Source organism: Leopardus geoffroyi, chromosome C3, assembly GCF_018350155.1.
Source record: "Leopardus geoffroyi isolate Oge1 chromosome C3, O.geoffroyi_Oge1_pat1.0, whole genome shotgun sequence".
Lineage (NCBI taxonomy): Eukaryota > Metazoa > Chordata > Mammalia > Carnivora > Felidae > Leopardus > Leopardus geoffroyi.
In genome coordinates, this window is record NC_059338.1 from 53,986,768 (window position 1) to 54,000,099 (window position 13,332).

General features: G+C 44.8%; 1 protein-coding gene and 1 long non-coding RNA gene across 5 annotated transcripts in view; one reads left to right on the forward strand and one right to left on the reverse strand.

Moving 5' to 3' along the window:
- Positions 1 to 299: 299 nt before the first annotated feature.
- PRDX6 (peroxiredoxin 6) lies at positions 300 to 12,352 on the reverse strand. Its single transcript, XM_045452888.1, has 5 exons — positions 12,037 to 12,352; positions 7,763 to 7,919; positions 4,326 to 4,472; positions 2,950 to 3,096; positions 300 to 1,297 (listed from the first exon to the last, which is right to left on the reverse strand). Exons 1-5 carry the CDS (start codon positions 12,129 to 12,131, stop codon positions 1,169 to 1,171), a joined length of 675 nt encoding a protein of 224 aa, XP_045308844.1. The 5' UTR covers positions 12,132 to 12,352; the 3' UTR covers positions 300 to 1,168.
- Positions 12,353 to 12,396: 44 nt separating this feature from the next.
- Positions 12,397 to 13,332, forward strand: part of LOC123585083 — a 76,440-nt gene continuing 75,504 nt past the window's right edge. For 2 of the 4 annotated variants that reach the window (XR_006705893.1, XR_006705894.1), the window contains exon 1: positions 12,398 to 12,533. This is a non-coding gene — a long non-coding RNA (uncharacterized LOC123585083). Of the gene's footprint in view, positions 12,534 to 13,332 lie in introns of all 4 variants that reach the window. The other 2 variants (XR_006705895.1, XR_006705892.1) reach the window with 2 other exon arrangements.

The following is a 13,332-nucleotide window of genomic DNA, read 5'->3' on the forward strand; positions in this document are numbered from 1 at the left end:
TCAAGATTCATATTCTTAAGCCTTGTAAATCCAATTAAAGTAATATGTTAGGAGAGCTCTTTACAGCAGGGGGGGTCACAAACCCAAGGACCCAGGGAAGTAACAGGAAGGAGCGAAGTGGGCCAAGAGATGTGGTGAAATCTCCTTGTTCGTCAGCTGCTCCTCCACTTTCGTCACAAGAAATTTCACGTATCTGCCTTTGGAGAAAAGTACTGATGCCGATCCTAGCGAGCAAAGCTCTGCCCTTCGGGTCAGGAGTCTAAACTAGTACTTCAAAACGTGACAACAGAATTCTCTGATCCAGTTTTAACAAAGAATTTATTTGCTGATCCCCAAAAAGCAAAACTCAGAAAACAGCCCCACCCCCTCACTGCAAGAATAGTTCTATAACAAAACATTTTCAATCATTTCCTCCTTTCTTCCCAAGGTGTGCTCTTGCTCGCGCCCATCAGTGTAGAGCAGACAGACATATGGAAATACTTTGCATGAAAGGCACATGGCACTGTCGTATCGCTCACACCTCCTGGTCCACCTCCCCGGCAGGCAGGCAAGTGGAACTTCTATAGCCTCTCTTTTTTAATAGAAATTTCTCGAAAATTTTTCGTTATAACAAAATATTTAAAGATTCCTCCCCCGCTCATCCCACTTCAGTTATCTACTGAAAAAGTATAGAATTGAAAAGTTTGTTGCCCCCGCTGCGATCAAAACCCTGAAGAGTGGAGAATTTCTGGATACTCTACAGGTTTTTGGGTTATATACTCGTATCTACAGGGGAATCTGAACGTCAAGTTCTGGATTTGACTGGAACAGCTGAAAACCTGACAGTCATTCTATGATGGAGTAGAACAGACTTTCTCCACCATCAACTGACACTACCTCATCGACCCCACATCCTGTAGACATCCAAGACTTGAATCTCACATACAGACTACATTTCAGAGACAGCAGAGAGTGCTACGGTGGAGGAACAGAACAGAATGCTGGTGAAGGCACAGAGGAAAGGATCCCAAGAAATTTTTAGTGCCATTTTGTTTAATAAGCCAGTAGTATAGCAACCTAAAGGCCTTGGCTGTGATCACACCAGGATGTTGTTATGGAACAGGTGCAGGAGAACATGACTGGCAGCCGGTGTCCCCTGGCTCACTGTGCTAACCACCTCCTTGGGGGACTATGGCTGGGGCGTGTAACGGAGGTACTTCTTGCCAGACGGGAGCTCTTTGGTGAAGACTCCTTTAGGGAAAATTTTTTTGGCTTCATCTTCAGGGATGGTTGGAAGAACCATCACGCTATCACCATCCTATTGAAAGACATTGAGAATAATGAAATTCACTCTTACAGTGAAGCCTGAAGGCCAAGAAGTAGCTTCAGAAAAGTAGCTACAGGTGCTCATGAGAATAACCCAGTATTGGTCACTCTCTCCCCTCTGAGGAATTTTGTTTTCACAGGATGATCTTTGACACTTTGCTGAGAGAACAATGTCCCCATCTTAACAAGAAATGGTCTTGTTTTAAACCCAGTGACGTCTTGACACCACACTTTAAAATTTAAATTCTAAGTCCTTACCGCTGCCCTGTGTGAATGAATCGTGTCTCCTTGCCCCACCTCCCACTCCTGCTCTTCCAGGCACCCTGGTTTTCCTCCCTCATAAATAAGCACGACTTGGTCCCTTGCTTTCTTCATGTCCTTCCCAAAGTTCCCTTCAGAGAAAGGCCTTCTTTGACAGCCAATCATAAAACCTACCCTCCCACCCCTATGCTCCCACTCTCTCCACCTCTGCTTGATTTTTCTCAGTCACACTTATTGCCACCTAAAACACGGTAAACTTGCGTACTGTTTGTCTCCGCCCACTGGCATGTAAGCTCTCTGAGGGCAGGGACTCCTATTTACATTAATATTTATATTGTTCACCTTTGCTGTAGCCCAGAGCCCACTGCCTGGGCTCAATAAACACATGTTCAATGGACAGATACAGACTTTAAATGATTTGCCTGTCAGGAAAAACAAATCAACACAACCTGGTATTCAGGTGAGCATATTTTAAAAAGGTAGCAATGTTAAGATGCCCTTGTGATATTATCCCTGTCTGAGAATTCTACATGGGGTTTGAAAGACTAATTGACGGGGGCGCCTGGGTGGCTCAGTCGGTTAAGCATCCGACTTCGGCTCAGGTCACGATCTCACTGTCCCTGGGTTCGAGCCCTGCGTCGGGCTCTGTGCTGACTGCTTGGAGCCTGGAGCCTGTTTCGGATTCTGTGTCTCCCTCTCTCTCTGACCCTACCCCATTCATGCTCTCTCTCTGTCTCAAAAATAAATAAATGTTAAAAAAAAAAAAAAAAAAGGCTAATTGAAGCTTAAGAGAAGTGAAATGCTCCAGACATTAATACACTAAATAGTTTTATAGCCATGACTCAAGTGGCCAATCTAAGTTTTGCTATAAATATTTTGCCAACATTTTGCTCGTTTTGGGAAGGGTTAAAGGTTTTTTAAAAAAAAATTATTTTATTTAGAAATCATTCTGGGTGGCTCAGTTGGTTAAGTATCCGACTCTTGGTTGCAGCTCAGGTCATGACCGCACACTTCGTGAGTTTGAGGGCCGCCCCAGGCTCCATGCTAAGGGATTCTCTCTCTCTCTCTGCCTCTCCTCTCCCTTGCTCGTGCTCTTCCTCAAAATAAATAAATAAACTTAAAAAAGAAAAGGAATCATTCTGACCAATTAATTTGATCAAGTGATATGGAAGTTAGAAAGCAATACGGGGAGTTTGTATTTCATATAAAAATACAAAGAAGACCTTGACAATCTGAAACTCAGCCATAAGAAAAAGTCCTGCCAGTGTGTGTGCGTGCCAGAAAAAGAGCCCCAAGTAAGAAAGACCCAGAAGATAGCCATTTAGAGACTGGCCCCTTAGGCCTTGAAGGTGAGCTGGGTATCTGCCCTTTTAACGTCTTTACCTTCCAATCAACGGGGGTGGCAACCCTCTTTTCCGCTGTCAGCTGGAGAGAGGTAATTACCCTGAGAATCTCATCAAAGTTCCTGCCAGTGGTTGCTGGGTAGAGGATAGACAGCTTCAGCTTCTTATCAGGACCAAAGATAAATACCTGCAAAGCACACAGATGCATAAATAGGAATAATTCTTTTAAGTGTTTTTGATATCAAAGCCTCTTTGAAAGCTCTTTAGTTATTAGAAATGTTCAAGGGTGTAGAAAAAAACCAAAACCCAAAACCCTGCCCCCAACCCTGCCCTCAGCAAACATCTAGGAGGATACATCAAACTGTTAATCTGGGTGGCTTCAGTGTAGGTAATTTTCTTCTCCAGGTTCTTTTCTTTTTTTTTTTTTTTTTAACGTTGATTTATTTTTGAAGGAGAGAGAGACAGAGTGTGAGTGGGGGAGGGGCAGAGAGAGGGAGACACAGAATCTGAAGCAGGCTCCAGGCTCTGAGCTGTCAGCACAGGGCCCGATGCAGGGCTTGAACTCACAAACCGCGGGATACGACCTGAGCTGAATTTGGAGGCTTAACCGACTGAGATACTCAGGCGCCTCTCCATGTTATTTTTCTAAACTTAGAAGGGAATTCTATTTGGTTCTGGGTGTCTCAGTAAGAAAACCTGATATGCAAATTGAATCCAGGAAAGGCCTCAGGAAGGTAGTATGTTAACTAGGGATGATTACCTTAAAAATATACTAATGGGGGTGGGGGACACCTGGATGGCTGTCGGTTAAGTGTCTGACTTTGGCTCAGGTTATGATCTCACAGTTCCCGAGTTCAAGCCCTGTGTCGGGTTCTGTGAGGACAGTTCAGAGCCTGGAGCCTGCTTCAGATTCTGTCTCCCTCTCTCTCTGCCCCTCCCCCGCTGGCACACTGTCTCTCTCTCAAAAAATGAATAAACATTAAAAAAACTTTAAAAAAATATACTGATGGGAGTTGATACCGGTCTTCAAATAGTTGTATAGTTTTGCAGATGAGGGATTAAGTCTGTTCTCTAGTAGGTAAGGACAAACAGGAATTCCCAGCCACAGTTGCCTTATGAAGAAGGGTATTATGGCCCACCACTTTCAAAGAGAGGGCTGTTAGGAGAGCTGGGAAAAAGATTCCTCAAGTCTAGATGATATCTTATGATCAACTACTTATTTTATGTACATTTCCAAAAGTTATCAAATTTAGCTGAAAATTTTACTTTGCTTCAGCAGTACAGATGGTCAGTGAGATTGCCCCTAATTATTTCATAACTGGAGATATTCCCCTATTCCTCGAGTCGGTGTAAGCACTCAGCTGTACACGGAGCCTGGCCAGTCATGAGGACAACTAATGGATTTCTACAACTCACCACACGAGCTGTCACAGGCATGCCCTTTTCGTCCTTCTCTGCTGGGTCCAGCATGCCTAACAGGATGGCAAGGTCCCGACTCTTATCATCAATGATGGGGAAAGGTAATTTTTCTGTGGGCTCCTGACCATTGTAAGCATTGATATCCTGAAATGCAGGTGAAAGGGGAAAAAAAAAAATCTAAACCAGCCACATTCTCTGAATTCAATCAATGAACATCTTGCAAGATAGGGAAGATGAACAGAATCATAATTTTCTCTAAGCGATTTTAGTAAAAAAAAAAAATGAATGAATGAACACTCCTCATCCCAATCACTCACTGACAGAAATAACAGTACAGTACAGTACTTAGGTTATAACCAGACCCTTTTCATGCCCAGGTCTCTTAAAATTTGGCATGATTTTACTGCCCACAGAAAGCAGCAAGAAATGCTTTAAAAGTTGAATGCTGTAGAGTTAGATCCCAATCTAAGGTACCTCTGGGTACCCAATAAGCAAATACCATCAGAAATAATGTGTTCATTAAGTCCATCACATCTAAAAGTAATGCCACATGCAAAGATAATTCTACAGATCTGGTCCCTGCCCGCTAAGAACCCCGACCCAGACATTAAGCTACTATACAGCAGATATTAAGAAATGAAAAAAAAAAAACCCATAAAATTTGAAGCAAATCCAAGAATGGAGAGTTGAACATATACTTTAAGGACAAGTCCAAGGTAAATTTACACTAGGGTGAAATCCACATAGAAAACAAAGCATTTCAGGTCTGAACTGAAAGACAATAATGTACTTTCCTCCTTATTCTACTCTCTTCCCCTACTAAACTTCACTCATTTACTCATTCATTCCTACTTTTTCTATCCCTAGAAGCCTTTGAAAAAGAAAATCTAGCTCCCGTATTTGATCAAGTAATGATACAGCACTTCCCATGGGGTAAGCACGAGGGCAAGTACATGTGGATGAGTGAGGTGTGGCACCTGCCTTCAAAGAAACTTCTACTTTGGTTAAGATGATTCCCATGTGAAGTAGCAGCAAATGCAAGACTCTAATATTTACATGGCAGACTGTAAATGCTGAAGTATACTAATGTCCCCATTGATAGATAGGTCTCCTGAGTTAGGAAAGACTTCAGGAGAGATTCTACCTGGGGCCTTGAAGGATGGATGAGATTTTTCACAGGGAAGAGGAGCAGTATTAATGAAACATGCAGGCAGGTCTGAGCATAAATAACTGAGAAGAGAGTGAGTAACTTAGCTGGGTAGAGCTTTAGGAAGCAGCGGGAGAGAGGATTTAAGGTTGGAATAAGGTCTGTTTATTATGTGGAGCCTTAAAAGTAACATAGGGGTTGAGGTCATGGCGGATATAGAGCCTCTGTCAATTTCTCAGCAGAGATGCAACAGGACAGAAGTGGTACAGGTGAACTTTGAAACGGGTAACAACACATTTTGACGTGTTCCTTAATTTTATTATCTTAACTTCCTTTCTGTTGTCACTGGCCCCCCATCAACTCATCACAACTAAGTAATAATCAAAAGGGCTTTGTGCTAGAGGGGTCCTGAAGTTTCCTATGTAACCAGTTGAGTGCCAAAGTTTGGCCACTGCTTCTGATAGGTGGGACTTATTTCCTGTTCAGTGCTCTCACAATTCTGAAAATTCAAGGCAGAGGCTCACAAGCTAAAATGAGCCCGGGCATGCTCCTACTTTAAAAGGTGTTTTACAAGAGGCAATCAATTCTTCCTTTGGTGGTTTCTAGTTTCAATGGCTGCTGTACGGTAATAAACGGTCAACACTGCCACTTCCCTGATGGGCATTACGTTATATCCACGAACATCAAAGAACCACATGCTTTGGCTTTATTCTAGCCTAAATCAGATGAATTCCTACTCTCTATCATGTAGTATCAATGACAGCATTGGTTTGAGGTTCCAATTGCACTGCCATCCTTTCCTAGCTGGCTAACCCTGAGCAAGTCCCTCCAACTCTGTGGGAGGAAAAGTATTCTCACTGGCAAACATGAGAGCATAGTGCAGAAATGCACTTATCAGTCGCAGCCAAATGTAAGGGATGAAAAAAAAATGCCACTGTAAGCAAGAGAAAGCCCCTTCTCTTTTCTCCTGTATATGATGCTTCTAATCTCGGGCACTTAGAATTAACTAGCAGGAAATGGCCAAGGGCTGCAGCCCCAGGTGGCCAGCTCACAAGTCAGTACCACATCTTTTATTCAGTTGCATAACAAGTGCTTGACAGAGTGCCTAGTACATTGTAAGCATTCTTCAGAGCTTACCTATCATCACTTTTTAGTGGCACATCATCGCAAAGTCATCAAAATGTCAAGTTTAGATCACCACATTTATTGTCCAAGTAAATCGTTTGTTGAAAGTAGACAATTCCTTCCGTTCGTGCATTCAACACACAGAGACTGACTGCCTAGGATACACTGAGTGCCAAGCACTGTTCGACAGCACAAAACAGGAGTCTGCCTTGCTGAGCCTGATGGGTGTGGACAAATGAACAAATGAAACTAGCAACGTGCAGAACATTTTATTTTAGATGGTGACAATGCTAAAGAAAAAATCACAGGGCGATAAGGAACATGGAGGGGAGTTATAATTTTAGATAAGGAGGCCATGGAAGAAGGCCTTGATGAGGTAGCATTTGAATCAAGACTTGAAAGCAGGAAGGGCACAAGCCACAAAGCTACCTGAGGAAAGTCTTCCAAATAGTATTTTGCATCATTTTAAAGGCAGAGCAGACAAGTTTACTGATGAACCAGACGTGGATATGGAAAAACCAGAGGAATTCAGGATGATGCCTAGATTTTGGCCAACTATGAAAACGCAGTGTCCATTAGCTAAGATGAGTAAGATCTCAGATTAAGAAAAGGAAGCCAGTGTCAGACATACTAGGTGTGAGATGACAGGACATCCCAGGGGAGATGGGAGTTGGCGGTGGTCGTAGCAGTCTGGGAACCAGCAGTGTCTGGCCTAGAGATGGAAATTCGGGAATCACAGCATTTAGACGTGAGTGGATGAGCTCACCAAGGGGAAGGGTATAGGTAAAAAGAGACGGTGTCCAATAAATGAATTCAGGGCAACTTTAGCATAACTAGGAGCTGGGGGTGAGGAAGCTCACTCTGACCATAAACAGGAGTAGCTCAAGATGTGGTGTCTGGAAGCCATGAGAGGAAAATGTTCCAGGATATACAACGACCAGTGGGTTGAAGGCTGCTAGTGGGCCGGGAAAGACGAGGGCTAAAAACCGAGCATTGCATTTAGCAAGGTAGAGATCATTGTGCAGTTTAAGTCAGATTTTCAAATAATAGGTGAAGTCTGAACTTGAAGTTACTTGTACCTTTACCTCAAAAAACCCAAGCTACTCTACATAATTTATACGTTGATTTATAACCTCAAAGCACATACCAATTGGTACTATACCTTGCTCCAGGCAAGATGGTCTTCAACACTATCCACTGAGAGGGCAATCATTTTCACGTTCTTCTTGGCAAATTCGGGTGCCAGCTTTGCGGCTCTGCCGAGCTCTGTGGTACACACAGGGGTGAAATCCCGAGGGTGCGAGAAGAGAATGCCCCATCTGAGATGAAGAAAAAGGAAGCCACAGCTTATTGGAGGGATTATCACCGTCATGTAGAATGAGAAATCACAAATCCTATGTCAAAAATGACTTACTTTTTAAATAAGTGCTTATGAGGACAATTACTTTTAAATTTTTGTTGAGGAATGCTTTTTGATCTTCTGACTTCCAGAAAAGCCTATGTTGAAAGCCCAATTCAACCAAACATATGAAATTCCACATGATAAATGTCTTAGGAGACTGTAATTTAAGGGTGTTGCCTCCTTAAATAACTACAGGGCCACCCTGACTCTTTTTCAGCTCATAAAATCTATGCTACTCAAACCAACAAGCTTACTGAAATACCTTTTCCCCCCTTCTTACCCACTTCTACTTTTTTTCTAGGCTATAATAATGGATGTCCCAATATGCCCCAATCCAACCAAATGCCTGACTGCAATAATAAACAGGTTACATAATCTCAAATAAATAGGCTTCTATCCTCTATTTATATGTAAAATTAAAGCTGACACTTGGCTTCTTTGTAGTGAGTGGATATAAAAACTTTTGTAAAGCTACCAAGCCTGCCAAGCAGGACACCCAATCTCTGCACCCTGACGAAGCTACCGCACTTTTGAGTTTTACCTGTCTCTTCCTTTGCAGTTTCTTTTCCTTTTTGCTTTAGTCCAAGTAGGCAAGAAAACTGGCTGCCTACAACACAGATTTTGACAACTACAGATTCTTAGGTAAACATGAATATCTAAATCATCATTACCTAGGATGAAACTTTATATAGATTTTTAAGCATATTTCTAGCTAAAAGTCACCAAGAACTTTTGGAATACCATTTCCTTCTCCTTGGCAACAGAACTACTCTTCTGACTGAAAAGGAAAATTTAACACCGGGTTCTCCACACCCCGCTGGACTTGTGTTAAACCAGGATCCTAAACTACTAAATAACTCAACTCAGTCTAGATGCCAAGCTTGACCTCTCAAAATCTGCCAAGTTTCTTGAGGCACAAAGAACAAAGCAGAGACAAGGGTACCTCTCTCCCACCTACATCTGCCACTCAACTCCCAAGGCTTCAGGAAAGGAAAAGCCTTCCTACAATGAGGATAGAGGGCCCTATGGCAAGACTGGGAAGAGAGAGGTAATATTTTGAAGATTCTGGAGGTTTGTGGTATGTTTACTTTTTTATAAAGGACAATAAGAGGGCTATACATCTTGTGATATAAATAATCTAGGTATGGGTAAAAAATCTAGGCCTTTGATTCTATGGTAAAGGATCTGCTTAAGGGTCAGATGAGACTTACGAGAAAGTTTCCAAGAGTTGAGAGAAAAACAGGGCATTTCTTCCTGAGTTGTTAAAGGGCTGATGAATTAGAAGCGTCAGACACACTCTTTCCATTGTGCATCGAAAAGGTTTTGCTGAATCATGCTAAGGAACTCAGTTTAAGCCACTTCACATCCTGTCCCCCTCAGAGGCCAAACTCCAGCGTGCCACATGGCTAGGAAGAGGGTAAGTCTGAGGATGTCTTACTATGGTCTGCATTCCCCTCTAAGTCTCCCTAACTGTGTGTGCTCTTAAGAGGAGTCAATTACATTATCCCATTTCCTTCCTTCCTCATTTTCAAAAGACAAAAGGTTTCCTCCTTTAAGGGAAGGGTCCTCACTCACTAACCCCCAGAAAACCCCAGGAAAACAAGTTTTATTTGGTGAAGATGTACTGTAAAGAAGCTACTTCTACCATATACACAAAGAAACAGAGCTAAAGCTCATTAAATTCACTGAATGAAGCACCCAAACCCCTTAGTTGTTTCCAGTTGTCAGGGGTAGGGCAGGTACCTGTAATGTTTGAAATTATTATTATTTTTTCTCCAAAAAACACCTAGATCAAAAGCTGACCTCTGAATTGAGATCACACACAGAACGGAGTCCCTGGGGAAATTGCATTAGGCAAAACCATGTATTATAATTATAAAAAGAGCTCAAACTTCTTTTCAAGGTAGGGGAGGGAACACAATCCCAGGCGTGACCTGAGGCAGACTTGTTATATTTTTGTTTGTAGATGCAGATATTTTTCTCATCTTCCTACTGGTGGCTCCCTGAGAAGGCACCGCTTTTAATAAAATCAGGATAGACCCAGGGGCAAATAAACAACAGCAAGAAACCCAAAAAAGTAGGGTTAGCTTAAATAGTGACGGCATTTATAATTATTGCTATAATAAATGTTTTATGTCAATATTTATCTTTATACAATCTAAGAGTTCTGATAAGATTTTGTTCTATGGGGATGAGAACTGTAGATAGGAATGGAAAGGAACATACTCTAAAAATCCCATGGACTTTAGGAGAAATACTAATACCTAGATTACGAGATTGGACACAGTCTGTATATCTCTCCCTGCCTTTAAGGTCTGAATGTTCCATTTTTCATCTTTTTTCTAGCCTAGTCCTCTCTTTCACAAAGCTTAGCTTTTCCCTTAAATTGGCAGCTGGAAAACAGACTTAAGAGAGTGTAAAGGGCTGTGTAGGCCTAAGTGGGTAAGAATCCCTCCCAGGTTCTCTGCATAGCCCTGTCCAGTCATTGATGAATGTCATAAACTTCCCTCTCTCTGTCTATACACATATATATATCTGGACACTGTAAATAAAATAAGGACACAAATCATGGAGGATTTGTTAAGCCTCAGAACACCACAGTGCAGAAAATACGAACAAAAAGCCAGGAGCAGAATCATAAATGCAGAGAACTGGTGGCTGCCAGAGGGGGTGGGGGGGATGAGCGAAATAGATCAAGGGGATTAAGAGGTACAAACTGCAGTTATAAAATAAATTAGTCATGGGGATAAAAAGCACAGCATGGGGAACACTCAATAATATTATAATGCATGGTGACAGACGGTGACTACTTACTGTGATGGGCACTGAGTAATGTATAGAATTGTCTAATCACTATATTGTACACCTGAAACTAATATAACACTGTGTGTCAACTATACTTCAATAATTAAAAAAAAAAAAAGGGAAAACCAGTGTGGTGGGACCACTGGAACTCCAGAGCCATAATATAATGACACATATCTGGGAGGTTTCAGATTAAAACCAAGCAACTTAAAAGCTTGCTGATTCAGGGGCTGTAAAACGTAAAACCTGGGCAACACCAATTTACTCCTAGTCATAATGGTCTGACTGCCAGGCCAGATCTGGCTATCGCTGGCAAGGCCACGTGCTGGAAGCAAAGCAGTGGGGGGAGGAAGCAGTGAGGGGCACACGACTGGGAAACAAAAGGGTCTCAAAAGCGGGGAGGTCCAGGCGTCCAGGAGCCTGCAGTGGCCTACCGCGGCAAGAACAGGCCACTGCAACTGAGCAACCTCAGAAAGCCTTTCACTTCAAGTGTTGCAAGTTCTGGAATGAAGGACACACCTACATACAGAATGTTCTTGGTTCCTCCCAAAGCTGTTATCAAATCATATCCCAGCCACAGGAGGAGGCTCTGGACAAAAAGTCTTTCAGCCACTTATTTGGCAGCTGGTGGTTTAAATTTTTACATTTTGTGTCGAGAAGCCTGCAAATACCACTGCAGCAAGCAAGTCCTCCGCGCGCTGGGCCGTCCCGAACCTTCCGCCCACAGCAGTGTCCTCAGACTCTGGCCTTAGACACTCACCTTCCCCCAGGGAGCAAATTCCAGCACCGAGGGAGGGAGTGCGACCCTGGGCACAAGTCCCGTGAAGTGACCCCTGATGCAGCCCGGCCCTCGCCCCAGCCGCCTCAACTCGGCCACGCTCCTTGCACCCCTTACCAAACCGAGTGATACGGGCAACAAACCCTCCGCATCGGCCTCCGGTGCCCGTACCTGCTGGAACCCAATTTCGTTCCCCTCCCCCTTTCCCGCCGCGGAGCCGGCTCAGCCACATGGGGGCCGCCGGCGGAATGGGGTCGAGGGGCCGGCCCCCAGCAGCGCTCGGCCGACGCGGGGCAGGAGCCACTCAGCCAGAGGCACGTGCAGGAACCGGTGCGGGGAGGAGGCGGGCGGCGACCAGGGGGCTGAGCTGGGAGGACGGAAGGTAGAAGAAATAGAGAAGGCACCTCCGAGGCCGGGCGTAACCCGAGGACGCTACGAGGTGGCCACTTACGAGTCTCCCAGATAGTCGTGGAAACGGATACGGCCGATGGTAGTATTGGCCTCGAAGTTGGGAGCCTCGTCCCCAAGAAGGAGACCTCCAGGCATGGCGGCAGCAGTGACGCGGGAAGACGAGGACGCGCAGCAGCGGCAGTCACCAGCTTGCCGGCTCCGGCGGTGTGGGTGCCCGCCGCAGAGTATGTGGGGCCGCGAGGGGCGGGAAGCGAGCGGCGTGGGCGGGGCCAGAGGCGGAGTCTGAGCGGGGCTGGGCCGTGGCACGGCGAGGGGCGGGGCGGAACCGGGCCGCCGCACGAAGGACAGAGCCCCTGCTGGCGCGGGTGGGATGGCGGCCGGAGCAGGCCGGGGCAAGGGGCGGAGCGAGGGGCGGAGCAAGGGCGGGTCAGTTCTGGGTGCTGGTCTCCTGCCTCTGAACCTGCCGGGAACCTGTGGGCGCCGGCACCTGTCTCCACTCACGTGACGTGGGACTCAGTGACCCCTGAAGGCTTGGGGGTGAGAAGGTTTGATCGTGCAGTGCGTCTGGGCTTTGGTGGTGCAAGGAAGCGGGTCGCAGAAGGGGAGCCCCAAGGCGGAGAATCGGGGTGGGGGATGACGAATCCGCGATCCTCCTGTACGCTCACTCTTGGTCGCCTGACCCCTCCACTTACCCCTCTTTAAGTGTGAGCTTCTGGAATCCTGACCGCCCCAGCCAGCCTAGCCATCACGAACTCTGTATATCAGAGGATGTGGCAAGACCCAGACGTGTAAGGGACCTTATGTCAGAGGAAGTGGCTTTCATATTGCAGCAAAAATTCCAGCACCTATGTCAGTCAGTGCTTGGGGGAATGTGACTAAATTTTTATTGCCCTCCCCTCTCCCAGAGTTCATTATGAACCATAAAATATTCAACACAATTATCCTGAAATCTACATATGCATTTTAAAACATACTTCTTGTGGTCTGCTGTATGCAAGTCAACTCTACCACCCAAGGAAGTGGGAAGTTTTTTTTATATATAATTTATTGCCAAATTGGTTTCCATACAACACCCAGTGCTCATCCCAACAGGTGCCCTCTTCAATGCCCATCACCCACTTTCCCCTCTCCCCCACCCCCCATCAACCCTCAGTTCTCAGTATTTAAGAGTCTTTTATGGTTCACCTCCTTCCCTCTCTGTAACTTTTTTTTCCCCCTTCCCCTCCCCTCTGGTCTTCTGTTAAGTTTCTCAGGATCCACATATGAGTGAAAACGTATGGTATCTGTCTTTCTCTGCCTGACTTACTTCACTTAGCATAATACCCTCCAGTTCCAT

Excerpts from the sequence above, each read along its gene's own strand:
- PRDX6 (XM_045452888.1), bottom strand. The coding sequence starts at position 12,131 with ATGCCTGGAGGTCTCCTTCTTGGGGACGAGGCTCCCAACTTCGAGGCC. Across the intron at positions 4,473-7,762 it reads ACCATCTTGCCTGGAGCAAG|GATATCAATGCTTACAATGG; the intron begins GTATAGTACCAA and ends CCTGCATTTCAG. Across the intron at positions 1,298-2,949 it reads CCACCCCCGTTGATTGGAAG|GATGGTGATAGCGTGATGGT; the intron begins GTAAAGACGTTA and ends GTCTTTCAATAG.